Here is a 25,142-nt window from a genome sequence, read left to right as displayed (position 1 = left end):
CAAGAAAGGAGAATGACAGGGGTTGCTGCCTCTCTACTACTTTGCTTCTGTGCTATGGCATAAATGGAACTTCTCTTTCTAATGAAAGATATGCAGATTAAAATGATAAAGACTGATCTGAGTGGCAACATTCTTCCACTCTCTATCCTATGCCAGAACGTACCACCTCCTTAGCCCTGCAACGGACTGAATAGAAGTAACGTAGCATGATACAAATTTGAGAGGTCTCTGGAAAACATCGTGAACTCATTTCAGTTTTCTGCCCCAAATTTCCCTGTATTCTGTTATTGGACATTTGTGTTTCAGAATGGTCTTCCCTCTCTAGCACAATGTCCGCATTTATTTAAATTACATCACCCTGTAAATTGTTATTCAGTTTTTCTTTTGCTTTCTTTAAGGCTTGTATAATCCCACCCCTCACAGATAACTTTTGCAAAATTCATCAGTGTAACATCGCTGCATTTTTACATCAGCTATTTCCAAGATTAGACAGCATGATCCCAAGGGAAGGGCACAAGCATTTCCACAAGGGATACAGTTCTTAAATTTTCAGCATTTATGTTGTTGATTACAACAACAAAGTAGGTTGTTCAAGCTTTAGCAGCCAATGTGGATCCATATGTGATTGTGTACTCCCAACAGACACTGATCTCCCAAAAATCACCTCAGATGTGTGATACATAAACATCTATAGCAAGATCCACACTAATTATTGGTGGATACACTGAAATTCACCTAGACATCTAAGCAAAGGGCACTGAAAGATCTGTTGCCTTTCCAACATACTGGCATCATTTTTATGTGAAAATCTTTTCAACAGTATGATGAACTGCCTTCCCAGAAGATGATCTGCAGGGCACTGTACTTCATTACTTCTTTATTCCCTAATGTCTTCCACTATGAGTGAGAAAATAGTACTTAAAACTTCTTAGTGGCAGCACTGTTGTAACAACAGGCCCCAAGATCTGCAGCCCAAAGCTCACAGTCACAGGTGTTATCTCTTACTAGGCCAACTAATACAGTGGAGAAAAGTAAGATTTTTCCAGGCACTCAAGCAACTCTTCCGAAATTATTTCAAAGATAAAAACAAGCTGAGAGAAACTACTCAGGTTTTAATTAGAAATACATTGGTCAGACCAACTCTTAAAGAAAAAGGAGACTTCAATGAGGGAAGAGGACAATGAAGTGGCTTTGTCTACAGGCAAGAGACAGATCATTTATAACCCAGGGAGCAGTTATGTGGGACAGAAAAGGAGGAAAGATTATCATGTGCCAATGAATCAGTATGAGTCCATCGCTTTTGGGGGTCCAGCGGAGTTATAAATTTTAGCTCCCATTCTCATCTTTGAAAAGCAACCAGTATGCATTCTTTCTCTTGCTCTCTGAAATGTAATGTTTCCCTGTGTGAAAAAATCCATGCGTTTTACAACAGTGTATCATATCTTCTGTTCCGATGCTGCTTTCTAACTCGTGTCTCTGCAGATTCTGAAGATTTAAAATCTTAATCCTTAAAAATTTTGTAGGAAGCAGTTGTTAAGTTCCAAATCCACGCACAAAAATGGGAAAGTCATGAGGTTAAAGCTATTCCAGGAAATTGGTAGTTAAGTCAGAGCAAATAACATGGCCTGCCCTCAGGAGCAAAACCTGGCTTTGGTAATGACAACTTAATGTTCGTACCATTTAAAAATAACACCTTGTGAGGCAGCCCAGATATACACATACGGTTGTCATCAGCAGATCCTGGTACAAATTATCTCACGTTCTGCACTCAGGTTGTGCCTTTGCAGTGAAACTAGCTGTTCCACTTTAGAGTAAAGCCCAGGAATAACTAATATAAAACATGGGACTCAAATCAGGTCCATAGAAAGAAATGAGTAGAAATCAAAATAAGAGTGCAGATCTACCCTAAGATCAAGTATTACATTTATTGTTTTTAAATTAGAATAAAATTAATAATAAAGCAAAAATCATGGTTTATTATCAGGGTTGACCTTTTGTGGACTTTTAATTAAAAGGAAGTCTCATGGAGTTGAGAAGTTTCCACTACTGTAACAGGTGTTCATTCATTTTAGGCTGTGCAATGTCTCCATGACTAAGACAATTTGGAAGTACAAAAATTTACATTTCTCTGTACCTTTACAACATGTCCATTGCCAACGATTTGAGCACACTGCAAATCAGACAGAGTGGATGAAGGAGTTGACTGGACCGGACTATGCTGTTGGTTGGGTTTCTGTTCAGGTAAGCCTGCTGCTTTTCTTCTTTGGGCTGCAATCTGAGACAAAACGTTATCTGCACTGCCACCTATGAAAAAAACAAAATAAAAACAGAGTCAAGGAAATCATCACTTAAAAATATTTGTTAATTCTTAATTCACGTCTCTCTACCACTCTCTTTTAAAAACTGACTGGATGAAGGGAGAGAATCTTAAGGTTCAGACCTATTCAGCACCTTTCATGAAAGGGAACAAAAAAATCAGCCACAGAAAAGAGAAGCCAGCCTTGTCTATACACACACAGAACTGACTTTCATAGGCTTGGATATAGGTTCCATGAGCTGCTTCACCATACTGTCTTTAGAGCTGCCAGACCACAATGCTTGCTGCTTTGTTTTTAATTGAAAACAGATTTTTATTTTTAAGCAAGCAACATAGGTAAGAGACAGCTCAATGAAACATATGTTGCAATGAACAAGTGTCCACCTGAAACCATCATGGGTGGACTCAATAAAATCAACATGTTTTTTCTGAGGCAAGGACTAACCTACTCTGGAGTCTAGTCCTGTTCCAACAAAGTTTATAGAAGTTTTGCTTATACAGCAGTAGGAGCTCTCAGAAAAGGTTTAGTACTGTCATCACAAACACTAATTTTTTAGCTGAACCAGTTAGAAATTACTTTCTTATTAAAAATAAAAGCAGCATGGTACCTGATCTGTTATGCAGTTCTCCTCCATGCCTGTTAATTCCCGGAATGTTATTGGATCCACCAGAAGAATGAGGAGAATGGTTGAAGTTGTTGGAATTTGAAGGAGATGCAGGTCTTCTTGCAAATGTTGGTAATTTGACTGGTCTAGTAACTTTGCTAACAGATGTCTGCAAAATAAGAAGAAAAAAATTTTTATCTTTCTTCTTTAAGCAAAGCAAAGATAAAACTTCAACTGCTATTTTACTCATTGTTAAGTTCTGAAACTTCCCCTGAAGAAGAAAATGGGTATCAGAAACACTCTTACTTTACATATACATATATATTAAATATATATTTATGTAAATATATATACACTGAATATATATATAGTCCACAAACGAAATGACACCATAATAAAGGCATTAACTCTCCTTAACCTTTGGCCAACAAAAAATAAGCATATACAATGCACCTGAGATATAATACACACAATATTACAAGCGGGGGGTGGGGTGGGGTGGTAAAAAAGTGACCATATGTGAAACTTCTTTCCTGCATAATCACGGTTTTGTCTCTCCCATCTTACTAAACAGCTACCACTTCTCATCTATCATATCCCTGTTTCTTACTAACTACGCTGCAATAAGTGACATGAACTTTCTCTCCAACAACTGCATTTTCATATGCCCTTCAATCTAAACATCTACAGGTACCATTTTATTGACTATTGTTAACTAAGGCACTAATGATCTTGCTATACACTAGCCAAATCCTTAGCCATATCCACATCCTCCTTCAATTCTTTTCTTTTAGACCACTGGCCACTGCCAACCATGTGACATATGGCTCTTGCAGCTCAGCTTCTTCAGGTTTCTTATCCTGTTTCTCAAATCAGTTCTTCAAACTCTGACTTAGTAGGTTTCTCTCCTCCCTACTCCCATAGGAAAACCCTTCTTTCCCCACAGAAGGATCCATGTATGACTAGTCCTCCCCTAATTACCCTGCTCCTCACTTTATGTACAGGTGCCAATAATCCACTTACGTTATTACAATCAGCCTTTTTAGGATGATGAACACTTACCTTCCTGTGGTATAACACTTCCTTTCTAGTATTCCACCTCATTCCACCTAAATCACCTCTACTCATATTAAGATAACTTCCACTTAAAAAAAGAAGACAGAAAAAAAAATCCTCCTAAAATGTCTTCATTGTCCTATTTCTAGAACTGACGTGAAATACAGTTCTGGACTAGTAAAATAATGTCAGGGCAGTAAGCACTTCTTTCCTCCTACTAACTATGAAAGCAAAGGCTGTCCTGGTTGTTCTGCTTCCTGTCTCAATACAAATTGAGTTAATTTTCCTTTTGGTTTGCATTTTCACTAAAAACATCACAGAAACCTTCTACAAAAAATCATAATTTATTCAGACTTTTTTCCCTTTTTAAAGTACTTGCACTGTAAGGCTCTACACCTTCAAACCCACGTGATCACTAATTCCTACAATTCTATCTATTTCTAATCCTTCAGAATGTTAGATCTGTATATTTATGTCTTACTGATACTTCTTACTTCTTCCCTCCCCCTAATTCCTAAAAACTGAGAAACTTTCATTGTTTTCTTCTGCCCCTAGTCTTCCTCCAAATCAGAGCAGTTTCTGCCAAACTCCAATGACTGTACCTACTTTGGCAACTAGAATATATAGATGGAACCTCCAGCCCCTTTAGCAGTTCGCAGCAAATTCATCAGGGCTCAACTTTTTTCGGGTTAACGGCAAAGAAATTGTTTTATTTCATACAAAACTATTGTTCCATTTATGTTCCTTCCACAGAGGTGTGTATTCTTCCTAAACAGCTGAGCTTAAAAGGACAAGCCACTACTGAGACACAAGATTTAAAGTAATTTCTAGGCAGAAACACCATGTGCCTCACCAGTCAGCATGGCCTGGACGTAACACAGTACTTGCACATGTTTTACTTACTACATCAGAGTTCCCACTGCTGTTAAAATCATGCTTGATTGCTCTCTGTGGCCAGGCAGTTCTCATCTGTTCACCTTTGCCTTCTTTGCTGAGTCGTGTTCGGTCAGAATTCCAAAGCTCAAAACTTGAGGGTGGTAAGAAAGGAGGTATCACTGCTTTCAGTTTATCACTGGGCAGCCTGGTAAATGGAGCACTACTTCTCAGCTGGGAGAGGGAAAAAAAGAACAGGAAAAAGAAAAGAGCCTCTTCTTAAGAAAGATTACTGAAAGCTGATGATATAGTTTCAAAATTGTAAGTTAAATAGAAAGACGGAGACAAATGCATTTTTAAACAAAATAAAATGGAAATGAGAGATAAAAGTAGTATTTGTGAAGATGTACAACACATAATAAGAAAGAGAATCCAATGGACATTCTGGCACCTCAGTATGCTCATTCATTTAATACAATGAATATAGTTCATCAAGTGGCAGAAAACGTCTCTTCCTTCATTGGACTGAATCTTGATTCAAATTGTTTTTAACAGGAATGTTAACAACTGATTTCCAAAGAAATAACAAGGCAGTCCTCTCTGTATTCCCAGGACACCTGGAAACAGTGGACAACTGTCAGCTCCTGCTGTATGTGTTCTCCAGAAAGAGAAAAAACTAAAACAACTGATTTGGCTTCCTGGAGTTCTGTCTTGTCAGTCATATCAAAAATTTCTCAATCTTCTTAAAAAAAGAACATAAAGGATAACCAGGTAATGACATCTTGAGGGAACAAGCTGTAGGGGAATTTAAAGCTACAGCACAACAAATGAAGAAACAGAATAATACAAATCAATATTCCAAATTAAGTATTTAATGGTTGCCTCTACTAATAATTTCTCATTTTCGTGTTATACTATGTTCCATCCATGTTTTCCTCACAGCATACTGCTTGGAACAACTAATTAGTTGCTGGCATCTATTTACTAATTCATTGCTAATCATACAAAGGTATGGATAACTCTTGAAACAAGTCAGTACTTGTGAACAGCTTCTATACCATACTACTTGTAGTACTTCTAGTCTAAGAACTACTGATGTATTCACAGCCTGTCAGTTCCTGTCTAGTGACTATGAACAAATGACAGCTCTCTTCCTAATAGTGAGTTGGACAGGAGGTAAAAAAAAAAAAGGGGGGGGAGGGGGGAGCTGCATGACCTTCTCAATTGGTCTGAACACACCAAGAACACTGTGACATACCATGGTTGTCAGTAATTCATCATCCTTTCCTCCTTTTGCAGTGTTTACACCTGAAAAATATATAAATAAGCTTTTATTATTTACACGCTCCTACTTTTGTCCTCAAGAAGAGCTTACTATTTTCAAACATTCAACAGCTTTACCCCCTCAGAAAGCACACAGAACCAAGTTTTCCAGTGACACTGCCATGTACCTAAATTCAAGTTAAGCCAATAGTCTAATTCACATCAGAAACTGGGAGGGGGTTTGCACGGAGAGCTGTACAATTTCAATAGATGTGCTTTACGATTTGGGCTTTTCCAATACCTCTTCTCAGAATTATTTTTTTGTTTCTTTAAATAAATTGGTTTTCATTACATAAATTAGTTTATCAAAGATACCAAATACTTTTGAGTGACCTGTTTCTACTATTCAATTTAATGGTGCTTGCTACAGGACACTAATATAAAAATAGTAGCATTTTCCTGCTTAAATGATGCTGCACTCAGCGTTCAGCATGATCAACAGTCAGGAATACAAACACCTCTCTGTTTATATACTAAAAATACATTATGTGTCTTTTCAGTTATATTAAGCCAAATAAAAACTAAATCAGTAAATTAGAAATAGTATCATCTTGAGTATGCCACAAGAGCTCACTTCCCACAAGACAACTCTGGCTTTACCGCTAGCTTTGTTATTTGTGATCCAAGCTGTAGCAGCATCAAGGTTTGCAGAGGTGTCCGTATCACCCTTTGAAACTGCTTTTATGGTGGAATTTAATGATGGTTCAGGCTCATCAGGAAAAGGTGCAAACTGATTGGAAGGAAATCCATGGCGTAATGTCTGAGTCAACTTCAGCTTGCGGAATCGATTGGACATCCTGCTCCACCAGGACTAGATTGATAAGAAGACACAACAATTTAGTTCCAACTAAAAGAAAAAAAGAGGAAAAGAAACGTACAATTAAATAATCCTTACAGCAGTGATAGATCTGTCAGGGAGTTTTTAAGATAAACTACAAAAGCAACATTAAAGTGGTTTGCAATTATCAATGGATCCTTAGTACCTTCTACTACTTAATTATGAGGTCTATTTCTAGGCACTGAAATGCTTCAGTGCAGACTCTTCCTTAAAAGTCTTCCTTTTGCCTTGCCATCTGACAAAAAGAAAGCTAGCTGAACACATGCTACGTTTCATAAAACCAGGAAGCACTGTCAATGAGGAATTCGGAACACACCCCCAAAAAATATCCCAGTTACATACTAGATCCAAAGCACTTAGCAATGACTTTCTCTGCTTCAAACATTACAGGAAATAATGCATTGGTTATCTAAGACTGAATATATTTACCTTTAGACCTCCTTTGTCATCTGGCAACATTGGGACATTTAAGGATTGCCTACTTCTGGAACAAGGCAAAGACGATCTATTGTTCAGCTTACTCTTGTCTTTGTCTACTTGCATGCATGCTGATGCCAGTAACCGTACAAGCTCTGTGTCTAAAATAAAACAAATTAAGAAAACCTTTAGTCTGTTTTGCTTTCCCAAATTATGACTGATATGCTGACACTTCCCCTATAAATCCTGTAAGGGAGTAATTGATTTAGCTCTCAAATGCAAAAGCAGATGAATCCCCAAAACCTTTTTTCCTGACCTGTTTCCTATACCTTCTTCCCACACAGTGGGCTAGTGTCTTACCATCACTGCTCTAAAAGGTATTTATCAATATAAATAAGCATGCTATTCTGTCAGAATCAGTCATGTGTGACCAAGTGAACTGCCTTCTCTTGCAGTTTGCAGAAGCTGTGATGCTGCCTTTCCTCACCTGACACAGAAGACAGTAGAGAAAAATGAATGTTCTTTCTTCAAGTGTAGGTTGCAGAAAAGAAGCTTGAAATTAAATCCCAAAGAGAAAGGAGATGTTCAGCCTGGACAATGAAGGGATTGAAAAGACAAGGCAAGAAACAAGGTGGACAAAAAAGGTAGAAAAAAAAAGAAGGAAGAGGAAGAAAAAAGAATGTGCGTGAGAACAGGACAGGAAAGCAAAAAAATCTGTAAATCTGTATTTCATACAGAGGTCAGGAAAGACTTTCAGGAGGGCAGATAAAACTGACATATATATATATATACACACACAGGTAACAAGACAAACCACTCTGTCCTACAAGAAGCTAGTTATAAAACAATTCACTGTATTTATTTTCTAAAATTGCATACTATTAGTCATCTACTTTTGATAAAGGAAAGGTATCTGCTAGTGACCAAAAACACCGTAATGAGTAAATACAGAGAAAACAAACTAATTCCATCAGCAGTAGTGCTGGCTTCAGACAAAAGCAATTCAGATACCAGGCAAGGTTAACAATAACAAATTATATTACAACAAACACTAAATGTGTTTCATTGAAGTCTCCCCAAAACATGCTGCCCTTTTCTAAAGCATTCCCATTAAAAAAACAAAAACAAAACTGAACCCTGAAGTGTGATTTACTTTCAGCCTTTACAGACCTAGTTGGGAGGTTCAGCCAGGAGTTCACTAGCTTTGTTCTCATTGCACTCTCTTTATCCTGCCCCTTTACTGCTGTTCAGAGTGGAAACTTCTAGCTCCAGTTCATATCTGTGCTAATAACACTACAGAATACCTGGGCCACCGCTGTCAAATGCCACTGAACTGGTTCTGGTGATACAAATGACACAGTTTGAAGCATCTTCAAAAACAAACAAAAGAGGAATGCACAAAATCTGTTATCCCATAGATGTATACACTTGTCTAACCAATTAACTCAAAACCCACCATTTTCAGGCAGTATCCAGCTTGGACCTCGAAATACACTTCCTAGCAACTTTAATGTATTTTCTAGATTGGAAAGGATGTTTATCTGTTTATGTTGTACATTTCCTCAGTGCTCTTTGAAATAACATACCTGGATCATTCAGCAGCATTATCAGGTCAAAAGCTGTGTATCCATTTTTGGCACGAAGATTGACGTCAGCTCCTTGATTTAACAAATACTTTACAATGTTTTTGTTTCTTTAAGGGAAGAAAAAAAGGCATTGCTCATGTTAAGAAAACAAAACCAAACCCCTAATACTCCATTTTCATCCACTTATACCAATGCTCCTCAATTAGAGATCAGAGTTCTTACCTTTTCTATAGCTAACCAAGTCTCAAATTTATTCACAAGCCATTCAGAAGCTCCCATGATTCCTTTGTTAGTTGCAGTTTACTCACTATGAATCACACTAATCAACATGCACAAAGTTAGCCTAAAAACCCTAATGCGAGTAGTAAGTTTCTTAAGCTGACTCTTTGGAACTGACTCTGGAATTTGTTGCCAAACACCTTCACAAGCAAATGCCATTAAGGCCTAAGGCAAAAAAAGCAGATGGAAAGACAAAGGTCAGTCCAGTACTCATCATACACCATCATTCTTCCATTCAGTACTTCCCATACAATTTCATATTCAGAACAGGTAAGAAATTGCATACAGAAAAGCTGAATTGACTGAAGATAATTCATAAACTCCAAACAGTACTTCTGTTAATTAGAGATATAAATTATACAATTGAAAATGCACATTATCACTTCCTTGAGGTGTTTCAAATGCAAACCAAATCAGCATTAAATGATAACAAACACAGATGCCTTCCAACAAAAGCTCATAAAAGCTAGCTGCACAAAAGGAACTCGCCATCCCATTCCCATTAGCCTCTCTCCCTTCTCATACACCTGAATAAATAAACAGGACTTGCCTCATGAGTTAAAAACAATACTGTAATTCAGCCTACAAAATATGTGAACAGACAACAGAGCTAGGAAAAATACATTTAATACAAAACTCCTCTTGAGCAGAGACTGACTGTATAAAACAAACTCCAACATGCATAAGCAACATAGACCAAAAATGTTCTGAAGTATCAACAGGTCACTGCGAATTCTAATACTGAGGCTGACAAACCAATCTCAACCTCTCCACTTCAGAGCATTCCTTCTTATTGTAGAAATTTTTCAGTTCTGAACTCACTCCAGATAAAGACAACCTAAAATGGAGGAAGAGTGTTTCTCCTCTCTTAACAAAAATTCTGTTTATCCCTACCACAGCTCCTCTGCATACTTCCCATTACTTTTCTTCCTTAAAACTCCATGATCCCGCCATCCTGCTTTTCAGTACTGCACTTTGAGGGCACAGAGACACATCCTTTAGCACCCCTGGCTCACACAGACCTTGCCTACTCCCTCCTTCAAACCAGAGACGCTCCACACCACTGCTGCTCCTGAGAAAGGGCTAGCTGAGCCGCTGCAGAGGCCAGAGATTTCCAGTTGTTACAAAAACTCACAACTGTCCCATGCCAACCAAGCAGAAAGGCTAGAATGCAAAGTATAGAATTAGAAGGGTAAACATTTATTCATGCGCATGAGGTGCCCCAGCCAAGTTGGGGCACCCCAAATGTGGTTTTACAGAGGCTTCTTGTATACTTGTGTGCATTCAGTGATTAGTCACATCTAATGTGTTTCACTGAAGTCTCCCCAATGAGACTGCACAAACAAACAAACAAAAAAGAAAGAGAACACAATTCACGGAACACCAACACTACCAATCATAGTGAAAATCATTATTTTAGTCATGATCATCATAGTACTAATCATAGTAAAACTTTGCAAAGCAACTGTATTTCTGCAGCTTTCTTGCTGCTTGTCTCACTGATCCAGATGTCCCTGGAGTCAGTCTTGCTATCACTACTTATCTATGGAGAGCTTTAAGTTTCCAAGAAGCCAAGTCCTTACTTCCAGGGATGGGATGTCCTTTTGGTCCTTCTACTGAGCTGGTGTCCTTTAGTTGTTTTACTTAAGCATGAACAATACCAAAGTCTCCAGTAAAATTCCTCTACTTCAAGTATAAAGTATGTTAACAAAGCTAATAGAATTTCATACTATAAAGACTAATTGATAAAGGGAACTTTCATAACACAGTCCTCCAGGAAACTGAAAGGGCCATATCCGAACACATGCAGCACTCTGCTGGCATATACACTTCCACAGACAAGAGAAGTGCCCATGTACCGGTAAGGGGACATGTCAGCAGCTCTTGCACATCCCATCACCACCGGATGCTTCTACTGTAGCTGTGCACTGGGGTGGCTCCTGGTAAGTGAAATGGCCACACTGGGAAAACTGAGTTTTAGGCACTTCTGTGAAATGCCTATCCCTACTATCAGCATTGCATTGGTGAGGAAGCACAGAATCTCATCTTATGTAGGTACCAGGAACTAATTCAGAAAAATTTTCACAAAGCAATGACCTGACCTCCTATTTTTCTCCTTGGTTGTGCTTTCATAGTCCAGTGAGATCTGCTGGCTAAAAATAAAGGCTGGAGCAGAATATCTGCATTTGTACAATTAATGCGAACATTACTAGGAGTGAAGTGAATCTTCACCTTGCTGAGACCTTCAGCTACAACAGAGAACAGTTCACCTTCCTAAACCAAATATCCTGTATTCAGACAATGCCAAACATATGACAGACACTATATTTGAAGTACCAGGCCAGTTTTTGGGGTCTGACTCTTAAGTGCCTACCTGCATTTAGAAAGTACCTTTAGAGAAAACAACATCCAGTTCCCCAGTGGGCACATTTCAGAAAATTCCATGAAAACTAAAGGCTGGATAGGGGAACATAAAAATGGGTTTAACAGTGGAAAGTATGGCACATAGAAGGGTGATTGCCTTGAAGTTTCACAACTTGATGCAGCCTACAATCCTAGCAGGGGGCAATACCATCTTACAAAACACTAAAAAACGTCAAAGGATGGAAGTTGAAATGAGCACCAAAACTCTTAGTGCCTGCCTGGAGCACTACATTCCCAGCACTTAATGAGCCACCTCCAAGTTCCCAAATGTGCCACTCATTCTGAAACCCAAAGAGCATTCAGATTTGCTCTGAAAAGCTGAAGGCAGTGCAAGAGTCATGGAAAACTGAGGTCATAAGTCTCTCAATTTCTTGTAAGACCCCTCTGCTTCCAGAGTCAGTGTCAGAAAGATTTATTCTATTGGGATGTAAGAAGAATGAAACTACTTTACTGCTAGATCCAAAGACAGCATATATCTTACCCATGGTATGTGGCCTGCATTAGTGCTGTCCAGCCATGAACATTATCCTGTTTGTCAATATCACCATTTTTCTCAACAAGGAGCTGAACAAGGGGCAGCTGTCCAGTTACAGCTGCAATCATTAATGGAGATGCTCCATCAACATTGGTAATATTGACCTGACTTGGGTCTTCATCAACGATCTCTTTAACCAGCTGGAAGTTTCCTGCAAAACAGTGATAAAACATAATCTACATAAGCAACAGAGAACTGCTTAGCCACTGAATTAATATGTATTTTGCTTTGCTGACACTGGTCTACATGTAGTGGAATTAAAACAGAAAAAATAAAGTACTAGAGCAACTGCAATATATTTGTACTGATCTTTGGTCTTCCAGGCTATATAAAACTGTGGCATAAGCAGGAGGCACTGTTTTCCCGCATTTTCCCTACCTGTACACTTATAGTACAATCCCGTTACAAGAATCATTTTCTAAAATGAACAACTAAGCTTAATAGCTGTATAAACTGCAGTGCATCCCACATGTGAAGACACAAGTAGGCAATATTTCTATTAAATTGTCATAAGATGATGTCATGAAAGGAAAATTGACGAGGCTGAGACACTATGAATTGTGCTTCAGCAGGATGAAGATCCCTGTTCCATTTCCATAGGCTGAAATCACAGCAAGCAACAATTTCAGAATCAAAGACAGTGGGTACAAAGGCACTCAAAAGATAGTGGAGGCCACCCCTTGCCTTAAGTAGGCAGAACAACACCCTGTGTCACACTAACCTGTGAGTCCTTTCAAAGGTGGTTCACTGATTCTAAAAACCTCTACTGATACAATTCCACAACCTCCCAAGGAATTTATCTATTCCAGTCCTCAACTTTTCTATATTCAGAAAGTGTTTTTTTTAATTCTGCCTCCAATATTTAAACTAAATCTCCAAGGCAAAAGTTCTCTACTCCTTGCTCAAGCGTAACGTGTTATTCCTGTCATCTTTCTAGTTCTTGAAACTTGAACATAATGTTCAGGTTCCCATATGAAGAGGCTGGCAGTCACCAAGTTCATGTCTAGATTACGAAAAGCAGTATAAAATATGCTACTGAACATATTTTAACTAAGTTGTGGGCTTTTTTCTAAATATTAGTAGAACTAGGAACAAGCAGTTTTTAAAAATGTATGACATAGATAGGGTTATCTTAAGCAGAGATCTTAAGCTCACCCACCTCCCTTACTTTTTTGATGACATATGCCAGGAAAAAGAAGGCAAGAAGTTAACAGGAAAAAAAAGACCTTTGTGACCGAATACGTACCGCTGCAGGAACAGAGTAAAAAGAAGCAAGTCATCAACTGCCACGCAAACGGAAAAAATCTCACCTTTAAAAAAAACCTTCAGATGGTAAACTGCTTCAAGACATGGGCTGCCTTCAACTCAATCATAGGCATGAACACTTTCCTTGGAAAACCAGTCAAAACCCCAGACAAACCCTGCAGGCAGCTGAATGCACTTGCTGAAACCAACACCCACCCAATTTCTTGGAACAGGGAAGATACAAAAGCACAGGACTACATTTTTTATGTCCCTGTTTAGCAAAAGGCAGCAGGTGGCTTTAACACAGACCGGCAGCACAGAATTTGTTAAATAGAAACCCTGGAACCTACAGAGATTCCACAATTGTTTGAAATCTGGCCTGGACACTTCTTAACCTATTGAGTTGCTTTTTAGCAGCGTTGCTATCTGTAGCCAAGTATTTCAGAAAAAATCAAAAGGAGTATGCCACACAATATCCATTTGGCTCATCCACTAAGACTACTTCTGACCCAGCACTAACATTTCTAAATCTCAAACTAAAAGTCACAGCAGTGCAAACAGGCAGATGAACTCTCTAACAGACCTGAGGCCTTCTCAGGAAGAGGTTTTGGCAGCTTACGTGTGAAGAGTTGACATTTAAGAGAGCGCTCCTGGTACTGCTGCCTATCACCTCTTTCTTGTCCACTATTATGTCTGCCCATTTCCAGGTCTGGTAGCCTGAAAACCCTGAAGCTCCTAGAAGATGACTTACAATGGTTACTTGAAAAGCAACTGTTACACTGGTGTACAAAACTCAGGATATGAACTGAACACTAAGGCCAGGCTTAACCATTTAAAACACACCTCTAACTTCTCAACAGGAATGCAGCAACAATAAAACTTGCAAGATAATTGTTGATATAAAGATGCATTTCTGAAATCCAATTGGACAGATGTTCAGAAAAAATGGATTTTCCTTCACAAAATCCACTCATTTGCAAATAATAATAACAAAAAGAAGATCCATCAGAAACTGTGGAAGTTGCTAACTCAGAGGTCTCTTCAGGGTGCAGGTCCCTGTTGAAAGCAAGAAGGTGAACCACACCAAAGGCTTTACTATTATGTTACAGTCAGGAGTAGGTACATGGGCAAAAAAGCTGGAATGAGGGGCAGCTGCACTCAACTCTAAACCTTACTTATTCTGTATGCACGTATCACAGGCAGGAGGGGGAGACTCAGCTTTCAGAGCAATATGATCAGATTTTCTATGCCACAGACACAGAAAGCACAGCAACAGTAAGGATTCGGTCCACTGCACGTGCAAGGCTGTACTACCAAAGTTTTCTCTTTGTCTGCGGTATCTTAGTCCCAAGTAAGGGCACGCTGACTGAAGAAGTGATTCCCCCTTAGGTATCATGACTTCATTAAACATAAGATTTCATCTCATATGGGAATTACATCTTCCAATATTAAAAATAAATAAATATTACATAGATCAATCAGGAACTTTGCTTTACTACTGAGTGACTATTTTTTTTCAGACTGTCTACATAGGTAGGAATGCCAGCCATAGGCTAAATGTACTATCAAATAGCTGAAAACATTTAAAAGTCAAAATACCAACTATAAATCAGGTAAGGTTCAAACACTGAATCTCTCTAACCTGTCAAAGAGATTGCAAACAGTGTGGAGTTTTCTGACCTGCGACATTATCAGGAACCTAAACAAAAACTGAATAAAACCATTTCCCATGTCAAAGCCATCAGATAGCAAGTCTCAGGCCAAACCCTTCACTTCAGCACTTTTTCCTATGCTGGAAAATCCAGGGAAATAGGTAACCAGAAAGCAGCTTGCCATCCACCAGGAGCCTGGAACAATAAATCAACAGGATGGCACTGGCTCTTTCTGTTTGCCACAGAAGAGTTTTACCAGTTGTGTGCTCATGGAAGTCACTCTTGGTCATGGGAGAACAGGCAAAATCTAAGACACTTACTCTTTTCTTGAGACAACTTTCAAGAGCAATTACAATGCTCATGTGGAATAGAAGCCAGCATATTCTTTGCACCAACTAGCACTTTTGTTTTCATACTTCAAGTTTATGAGGAAGGAAAAAAAAAATCATATTAAAGGTAGCATGGTCTTGCAGTAACTGGAACTACAACATAACACCGTTTTGGCATAAAGGGCACAACCAGAAGTTGATAAAGATTTTCTCATATTGGAACGTAAAGGAAAATAAACTGCAGACATAAATGTATTTTTAAAATTAAAAGAAGAACAAGGAAAAAACAAAGTCACATGTAAAAACAGAACATGTCTTGGTTTCCCATATTAGTAAACAAACATGCTCTGAAGTTACAAGAACTGGACACAGCGCAAGAATCCTCTCAGTACCTACCCAATTTCAAAGCATGAAAGACATCAGGTTGCCTCTTTTCTGTATCTGGGAAAAATATAAATATTTCCATTAGCAGCCATCAAAAAAGCAAAAAAATTATAGTAATTTTTTTATAGCAGAAAGTATTAAATTTACATAAAGGTACTATAAAAGTTACATTTAGACATACATTTAATAAGAACAAAGAAAGCATTGATAACCTGTTTATTCCCTTTGTGAAGAATCACTCACCTGTATGGTTCTCTGTGCAGAGCTAACTATAATATACAAACTATAATAAAGCACCAGTATAGGCTTTTGCCTTTTAACTTCCATTCTCTATCAGAAGACTGTATTTGAAACTTTCGTGTTTCCTGCCTGGAAGACTAAAATATCAATTAAGGAACCACAGGATGGTTCTGTGGTCTGGTGTAATCCTCTGTACAACTGCAAACACTCAAATAATACAGGATTATTTTGAAAGGTGACTCAAAAGGAGTTTTACAATTTTACAAGCTGTTCCACTTTTTTTTCCTCTTCAGTATTACCAGGTTAATTTGTGAAGGTCACAAAAATAAATAGGGATGATTGAACTACACACCTTGGTATCTGTGCATTAATCAATATCCTTCAACTCCCAGATCACCATCCCCATAATAAGAACAGCAATTATTATAATTTTTAGTATTTTTAGTGAAGAATCATTCCCTTCACGTCTTCAAAGTGCTTTGAAACTGCTGATACTATGTAAGATGAGGAAAAAATAGTGACATGATTTTGCACCTTCCACTCAAGCCAGAAAAATATATCCTTTTCCATCTTCCAGAACACTACTGACACTACAGAATCAATGGGGTAAAAAGATTTTAAGGAAAACAAGGAGACATTGAGAGATTTCCTGAGCTGGATGCTGCTTTTTTTATGGTAATACATAAAAGGTTGATCTTCATAGCTTGACTACAAATGAAGTAATTTGAAAATGCTGAGCAAAAGCCTAGAAAACCATAAGAACCTTTTATTTAAGACTGGGAAAGAGAACAGTGGGTCCTACGTTTTCTCCTGATTCAGAAACTGCTCTTACAGAAGGAACTATGTATGAGCTCACCATTAGAAAACTGATTTCAAAAGAGTTGTTTAGGACAACCAGCGCCTGTACTTGGCATGTGAAAAGCCCGTACGAAAGGCAGCCTCAGGGAGCAGGAGACCACAAGGAGATGCCAGAAGGAAGGGGGTTCCTCCAGGTAAGCCAAAGCAAGAACAGAGGCAGAACACAGGCAACACCCAGGCCATTTTGGTTAGTTCTGACTTTGCTACTGAAAACAGCCCCGAAAAGAGAGTTGCTTTCTTTTGGGATGCAATTTGCCCTATCTATGGCAATGGGATCAGAAGACAAGTTCCTTTTCTGCTGCCTTCTTTACAAGAGAAAGGGTGGGGGTTTTTCTTCCCAGAATACACAAGACTTCAGTGCTAGGAGACTGAAGCTATGGTCAAAAATGAATGCAGAAATTTGTCTGGAAGCTTAACATTTTTACCCCTCCTCATCCCTATTAGTTACTACCCTTCTGCTGATGGAAACTCCCCCTCAGCAGAGGTGATAGGAACATTCATCTGCTTTAATCCACTCTCCTAGCTTAAACAGACTTCTTCAATACCCTATGTTATATGAATACAAAGACTTTCAATCAGGCCAACTCTGCCTGCACATCCATTCTGTATGTGCACTGTATGGGCAAGGTATAAAGCACTGCACTAGTGAACTGCACTGATTCTCTGTGTGTACTGTAACTGACTGATGTCTATTCCTCAGAGACTGATCATGAGCAAATGTCTACAGTCAGCCGGTTCTGTCTGGCAGCATGGCTGTATGAAAGCCCTAGCTCCAACTTAACCTATGAGCCAACATCTAAGTTAACACCTTCTCCAAAGCAGAAACAAATGTCAGATTTTTGTCCTTGCTTCTGAAAGTATCAGAGAAGCTTGGCCTGCAAGAATGACACCAAATGTGAATAAAACCCAAGAATTTTGGGGATTGTGGACATGTCCATATGGCAGTATAATGTAGACATAATTAGGTAAGATTTAAATAAGCCTGTCTCATATTATAAGTGGCAAAGAGCTTACAGTGGGCTATTCTACTCTACAGGCTTTCTGCCACCATGGCTGGGTGGGCGGTAGCACCTGGAAAAGGTTCTTTCTAGGCTAGCCACATCCTTAGACTTCATAGCCAAGAACTCCAAAGCTGAAGAATCCAGATGCAGCTCTTCCAAACTGTCTTGTTAAGCACCTCCCACCACTGATCTTCATCATAAAGAACAAACATCTCGAAAAGTGTCCCCAGACAGCCACATACAGAAGTAAGATCTCAATCTTTGTAATGACTTATTGATGTTCAAATGTCCAACATGATGTCCAAATCAAACTGCCTGATTTCAGGAACAGATTTAATGTATTTTTGTTAGCATAAACTTCTGAAGAAGGGAAGAGAAGTAAATCCACAATACTTTAACAAAACTAGCATAAGACATTCTTAATATTATTTCATAGAACCGGCTAGAAAGAAAAGCTAATGTAGAAAAATATGTGGGAGTGATAACCGCAATAAGTAAAAACTAAAAAAAAATTAAAACCTAAGTTCATTAACATTTCAAACTGGCAGGTGACAGCAAGTAGGTTTAACCTTTATCTTCAATAAAAACAAAACCTCTAGGTAATTACATCCCAAAAAATTGTCAACAGAATACAAATTTGCTTAGTAGTTAAAAAATGGAAAATTACTGGTAAAGACAGACAATATACCACTCTTTCCTTTGGGTTGAGTGTATGGTACTGGACATACAGGTTAAGACTGAAGGAAAAATTTGTAGTCTGTTTGCTCACATCTTTCTAAGCCTTCAGATTCCCTAGTACAAGATACTACCTCTGCCTACAAAATCCTGGATTTCTTACACCCTTCCATGCTCATGGCTAAAGTTACATGACCACCGCACATTCTTTAATTACAGTCACAAAATGCCTCTTTATCACTTGTCTCGTTCAGTGCACATAACAAATAAATTACAAGACAAAATTAAAAAGCATAAAAGCAGCATTTCTTAACTTCATTTTAATTGAGGTTTGCATTGAAATAATGTTATTTTAATCTAGTTTTGTACATATACAAACAGTGTGTGTGCCTACTCTGTGTGTGTGCACATAAACAGGCATATTCTCATTTGAAGGAAGGAGATTGCTTATAAATTTTAAGTCCTGAAGTCAACTAAGTATTCCCATCTCCTGCAAGGAACATAAAAGTAGGGCACATGCCGACTTGTTATTCATTCACATTAATACTTGGTTTTCTCAGAATACACACTCCACTATCAAAGGGCTCTGAGGAGGTTTCACATATTCAGAGAGAGGTAGAAGAAAATGTTAGGTTAACCTCATCTGGTTTTCTGCAAGTCACAGGCCTTATATGTGACACCAAGTGAAGACAATCCAATCAGGAGGTTTCGAAAGGCATTTAACCCTTGATTACACCTCTACTAAGTCACTTCAGGTCTAAGCTTCACTGCAAAATATAGTGTCTTATTTCCCATTTGAATTCTTCTAACTTTAAACACAGTTTTTTTCTTTGGCTGCCACATAAAAAGGCCCTCCAGTATTGGGCATCCTGTGCCCTATGTGGACACTTTATTAATCACACCTCTTAATCACCTCCTCATGAAACCAGACATTTTCAACTTCTTCAGTCTCTCAGGTTTTCTCAGTCTATGATATCCTTTCTGTGATATCCTGGGGTTTTATGTCCCTTTTTTACTGTGATTTCAAGTAGGCCTTTGTAATTTCTTCTTAAATGAGCAACTGGATCGGGTGGTTTAAAAGTAAACATTTAAAATACTTTAAAATGTTTCACATTATTTTTATTGCAGGACAGGGATCTTGTCACGTTAACGTGGAGATAACTTGCTGAAGTTGTGCATTCCTCCCGCACTTGAGGTAGGTGTACTTATTCCAACATTTTCAAGAGTCTAGTTACAAATTATAAAGAACATCATGTACATACAAAATAACTCCTTCGATTTCTAAATACACAATCAAAACTTCAAGAAAGTGAAACAAAAAAACTAATGCTCCATACCTGTCTGGGATCTGATTGTTGTGAGAGATTCCAGGTAGTCCTTCATGTCTTTGTGTTTGAAGCCAACAGAGATTTCAAAAGGTGTTTTATGTAGTACATTCAGGTGATCAGGATTGGCACCTTTCTCCATCAACTGCTGTGCCAAGCTCACCTTTCCACTAACAGCGGCCAGCATTAAAGGACTCCAACCCATAGTCTTCACAGCGTAATTACAATCCGCTCCCCAGTCTAATAACAGATGTACCACTGCCTCGTGTCCATGCTGAGCAGCTGCCATTAGTGGAGTGATATCAGGAAGCTCATCTCTGCTGCTGTTAAGCACACTTGTGCTAAAATGATCATAATTGTCTACAAAAGCTCCAGATTCCAGCAACAATTTCACCATGCTGACGTGGCCACCTCTGGAGGCCATTGTGAGGACACTGGCTCCTAACTTATTCTGTGCATTGAGATCAGCACCATTCTCCAGCAATATGTGAGCCACACTTATGTGTCCAAACCTTGAGAGAAAGAAGTAAGGAGGAGAATTAACACCTTGGATGGCAGAGGCTTCTCAAAAGAAAACCGACATACTCTGAACACAGAAAACTGTTACTAAATCTACTGACTAATATACTGTGAGGGACTACACACATACCACTGAATGTGACAGTGGTCACCTTACTGGAGGGGAGCAATGAACAGCTGAGAACTGTAAAATAAACCATTCCACATGTACCAGTGACCATGCTCATAAACCAGGCACCTATTTAAAAGGATGTTCTGGTAAAGCAGCAAGGTGCTAGCCTCATTTTCAACTGCATAACATCAACATGTAACTTCTATAAACCACAGTGTCACTTTCATCCTCTTATTTCCAGGCCTGTATCACATTCAAGAATCAAAGGCAGTTTATTTGCAGAGATCTTAATTAAGCACCCTCATTACTATTGAACAAGTAGAATAAAAACTACTTCAAAGGGTCAATGCTAAAAAAAAAAAAAAGAAAACAAAAAAGACCTTTTCATGAACTGGATAGCCAGACTTTGTATTTGCATCATCCCTTGCTTTCCAGTTGTGAACTATCAATGTACCCCCACAATGGAAGAAGGCTCAGGCAAGGCAGGCATGTGCCCACAAAGCTCAGAACAGAAGAGCACAGCCAGTGACGACAGCTGTTGTAAACTAAGCTGAACTTCTCTCAATGTAAAAGGGATTGAAGGGCACCCTTTGTTTTAGAGAAACAGCTCTATCAGCAGAGTGGGACAACTGTCTGTGTGAATGGCCTTCCCTAAAACAATCAAAACTATTATCCTCCTGAGTCAGTCAGACCAGCATAGGGGAAGTGTCTACACAGCTCAGCCCAACACAGAGCACCAAAACTGAGCAACCCAACAAAACAAATTTTGAAGAGAACATGGGGCATGAGCTGGCTTCCAGCCACATATTCTTCCCTGGCAACTGGGGATGACCAGCATCATAACGGTGAGCATACAGGGACTACTAATGGGCGTGCTGTTTGTCTTGGGTTCAACTGTGTGTTTTGGCTGCTATATTAGGCTTGTGTCATGATTTCAGGAGGCTGCTCTATCACTAGGCTAAACTAAAATCCTATGTAACATCAAATATATTCCAATAAAGAAACTTGGTATTAAAGCCTCCTTCAGTAGAGTATCTAAAAGAACTTTGTCAGAGTATTGAACTCTGACACCAGTTTCACCCGTAACCCAGCCCTGATACCACTTGACTATCAGAGGCCCTGGTAGTTTGCCAGTAAACAAAAGACAGTCATGAAAGCCATACACCCAACCAGCTAGTTAACCATGAGAAAACGGAAACAGTTTACCATTCTTCTGCTGAGGAATCCCACATTTCAATAAACATAACAGATTGACAAGATGGGTACTTTGGGCTTTTGTCACAGATACCGTACATTACTGTGTGCTTGTGCAGTGTTTAACACCATCAAACTTTGATCCTGGAAGCAGACTTTCTACACTGCAGCAAAGCAAACGTTAGTCGAGGAAATCCCAAAGAACACTACTAAAGCAGACACAAGACCCCTAGTTTCCTTTAACGAAGTACAGAGTTGCAGGCTAAAGCTTTGAGGACCTGTCTAGTCCCTAGGTCTATCCTGGTAGCCTTCACTCCATCACCTCACTAGAGCCTGCAACTCCTGTACATGACTAATTTTATGCATATATGTATCTCCTGTCCAGTTTCAACAGGACTAACCGCAGCCAGAAAAACATGTACATAGTTTGAAACCTACGTCTGTACAAAGACTATGTTTCCTTTTTAGTTATCCATTAAAAAGAAAAAAGAAACATGCTCTTCCACTCCATGTTTTCTCCCCAGGCTTCAATGATACAGTACTTTTCAAATGGCAGCAAGTAATTTCTTTCAAACAGTGACAGGGCTATAGCGATTTGAGTTTATTGTTTTTAGAGAATGAGCGTACGGTTTTCATTAAGGAAAAAAATATCTAAGAGTGTTTCTGCAATTTTTTTCCTTGGGTTTTTTTTTTTAACCTTCATAAAATAACAAAACTGTTGAACCTTGTCTTCCTTGTTCTTACTGGGAAACCAGCTGTGTGACTCATTCTTTGGGAACTTTCTATGGGCTTTAACCAAAAGGAGAAACACTGACTTTGAAACAGACTCTTTCCTTCCAAGTATTTTAATCTGTTGTAAACCAACGGGGGGGGTGGGGGGGTGGAAATCCACCAAGAAACTGTTCTCTTCTCAAACATTCAATTCTTATAGGAAAGCGCTGCCCTCCAACCTTGCAAAACACCCCTGTAAACCTGAGGGGTACTTGTATATGTAAAGATAATCACAAACACCAGCATCAGCGATACGGGGACATCCCACAACCCAGCAGTGGGTTACATGAAGCGCAGCACCACTGATGCAGAAAACAATTCAGTTTTGTCATTAAAAGCCTCAGCAATGATTATCCATATCCTCCAGCAACCCACTTAGGAAAACACAGAAAAGCCAAGTGGAATGAATTCTTTCTTTCTGCTTCAGTATGTTTTACGTCTGAGGTCACTTCAACAGGTAGGGCAAGACACAAACACACCAAAAAATATGACAGAAAAAGTTAGGGGCATGCGCATATCTTATTTCCACAGAAGGAAAAGATGGAGCAGTGTTTTCATGTTACCTCTGGGATTCTGCACTGGCTATACCCAAGAGAGAGCATGAACAGCTTCGATTACCACATCTTCAATATGGAAAGAGAAAACCTAACGCCCCAGCGTAACACTCACCCAGATTTAACCTCGACGACCCCTCCCCACCCCACCCCCCCGGGAAGGTAACAGGTGGCCACTCGGACGCCCCCGGGGTAACGGCCGCTACACGGGTGAGTGACCGCGGCCTACAACATGGCGGCTGCCCCCGCTCTCCCGCACGCCGGCCCGCCTGCAGCCCCCAGCGCTCCCGGGCGCCCTCCGCCGGCCCGGGACGTGTCATTTTGAGGGCGGAGGAGCCTGGCGGCGGCGGCGTACCCGCCCTGCAGCTGACTAGGCCGATGCCCCGCAACGAGGCGGGATGGCGGCCAGAGACAACCCCCCCGCCCGGCCCGATCCCTCCCCTACCTGGCCGCTTGCATGAGGGGGCTCCATCCGTAGTGGTTCCTGCTCTGCACCGAGGCCCCCTTCCGCAGCAGGAACCGCACCAGCTGCTCGTGGCCCCCCGCCGCGGCGAACTGCAGCCCCGTGTTGCCGGCCTCGTCCGTGCAGTCCACGGGCACGGCGGGGGCCGGCGGGGCGGACGGTTCGCCGCGGGGCTCCGCCGCCGCCTCCTCGGTACCGCAGGAGGAGGGGGCCGCCGGGTCGGCGGTGCCGCCGCCGGGCAGCCCCAAGAGGCGCCGGGCGGTGTCGCAGTCGCCCTGCTCGCAGGCGCGGAGGAAGAGCTGGACCTGGGGGGGCACTCCGCACTCCCCCATGGGCAGCGCCGGCCAGCCCTGAGCAGCTCGGCCGCCGGCGGCTCGGCGGCCGCCGGGAAGGGAGCGGGAGGAGGGGACTCCGCCGGCGGGAGGAGGCCGGCCGAGGGCGGCCGCTGCGCCCCGGCCGCTCTCACACGGCGGGGAGGGGAAGCCGGGCTGGGCCGCACGCCACGCTGCTGCAGCCGGCGAGGGGCCGCCGCGCCTGGGCGGGAGGCGGCGGTGTCACCGCTCCTCGTCGCAGCCAGCGCCTGGGTCACCACAGCTCCTGCCCCTTCCCCAGGTGCTTCCTGTCATCCACTCGCCTCCGGGCTGCCGCCGTTTGCCTTGCCGCGTTCCCGCTACCATTACTGACTCCCTTACAAAGAAGCGGCTCTGCATTGTGTGTGTTTCTGCCTGTGGTCATCGCAGCAAGCCTTGCCTGTAGGGCTGCAGGGCGTATTCCCTCTTACCCGACGCAGTAACCCCTTTTTCTCGCTTCACAACGGGATTTCTATGGCCTAGCGTGGTCCCTCTGTCAGCCCCACTCTGCGTTCACGATACTTCAGCCTTACTTACACCTTCCTACTTTCTTTCAGCTCCAAACCAGCCTCTTCTGTCACAGAGACACAGGATTCACAGTTGAGTCATTCCCCAACCGACACATTTCCTACCCCCTGAGAGCACTGATCAGTTAGTCATTTAAGCATAAAATTTGGATTTCTTGTGATCTTCAGCTTCAGCCTCCCAGGCAACTTGAAATCTTTTCCAGGTTATATTGATTTACATATAAAGCGAGGGGAAAAAATAAAGCACCGATGAAGTAATTCTTTAACTGGAGTTGACCAGCCACTTAAGAATAATTGTGTCCTGTCCCTGTATGTTTGGGCAAGTCATTATCTATAAAAATCGGTGACTTCAATAATAGAACATGGCACTTGCTACAGTGGTGGAGGTTTTGGGGACAAGATGACTAGGAGAGGCTATGGGGAGTGTAGTGAAACCACCAAACACCACTAAAAGGAAGCCATCCCCTGGTTTGAGGCATTGGCATCCATATCTTCCAAGTTATATGGCTTTCTGCATCTGGTCCACCTGCAAATCCAGATTGCCAGACCATCATGGCAAAGGGCTAAACAAGTTACACTTTGAGAAAGACTCCAGCAACCAAGAGTTCTGGCTGTGTTTATGGCCACTTAAACCAGTCCTCTGGGAGAGTACCATTCACAGCAAAGAAAAAAAATACACCTTTGCAAATT

General features: G+C 40.6%; 1 protein-coding gene across 5 annotated transcripts in view; it reads right to left on the bottom strand.

The window, feature by feature from the left end:
- Window positions 1–24,124, bottom strand: part of ANKS6 (ankyrin repeat and sterile alpha motif domain containing 6) — a 38,576-nt gene extending 14,452 nt beyond the window's left edge. For 4 of the 5 annotated variants that reach the window (XR_008746506.1, XR_008746507.1, XR_008746508.1 and 1 more), the window contains exons 1-11: window positions 23,558–24,124; window positions 19,975–20,474; window positions 15,876–15,920; window positions 12,200–12,404; window positions 9,016–9,122; window positions 7,442–7,590; window positions 6,775–6,985; window positions 6,110–6,159; window positions 4,882–5,085; window positions 2,926–3,091; window positions 2,135–2,304 (exon numbers count right to left, since the gene is read on the bottom strand). Coding sequence is in view for 1 of the 5 variants with exons in the window: in XM_055799981.1 (XP_055655956.1) it covers window positions 2,135–2,304; window positions 2,926–3,091; window positions 4,882–5,085; window positions 6,110–6,159; window positions 6,775–6,985; window positions 7,442–7,590; window positions 9,016–9,122; window positions 12,200–12,404; window positions 15,876–15,920; window positions 19,975–20,474; window positions 23,558–23,907 (2,157 nt within the window). In the remaining 4 variants the exon portion in view is untranslated. The remainder of the gene's footprint in view (window positions 1–2,134; window positions 2,305–2,925; window positions 3,092–4,881; window positions 5,086–6,109; window positions 6,160–6,774; window positions 6,986–7,441; window positions 7,591–9,015; window positions 9,123–12,199; window positions 12,405–15,875; window positions 15,921–19,974; window positions 20,475–23,557) is intronic. The other variant, XM_055799981.1, reaches the window with a different exon arrangement.
- Window positions 24,125–25,142: the final 1,018 nt, after the last annotated feature.

This window comes from Falco peregrinus, chromosome 3 (assembly GCF_023634155.1).
Source record: "Falco peregrinus isolate bFalPer1 chromosome 3, bFalPer1.pri, whole genome shotgun sequence".
Lineage (NCBI taxonomy): Eukaryota > Metazoa > Chordata > Aves > Falconiformes > Falconidae > Falco > Falco peregrinus.
The sequence above is the reverse complement of the archived record's forward strand: the minus strand, read 5'-3'. Positions and strand labels throughout refer to the sequence as shown.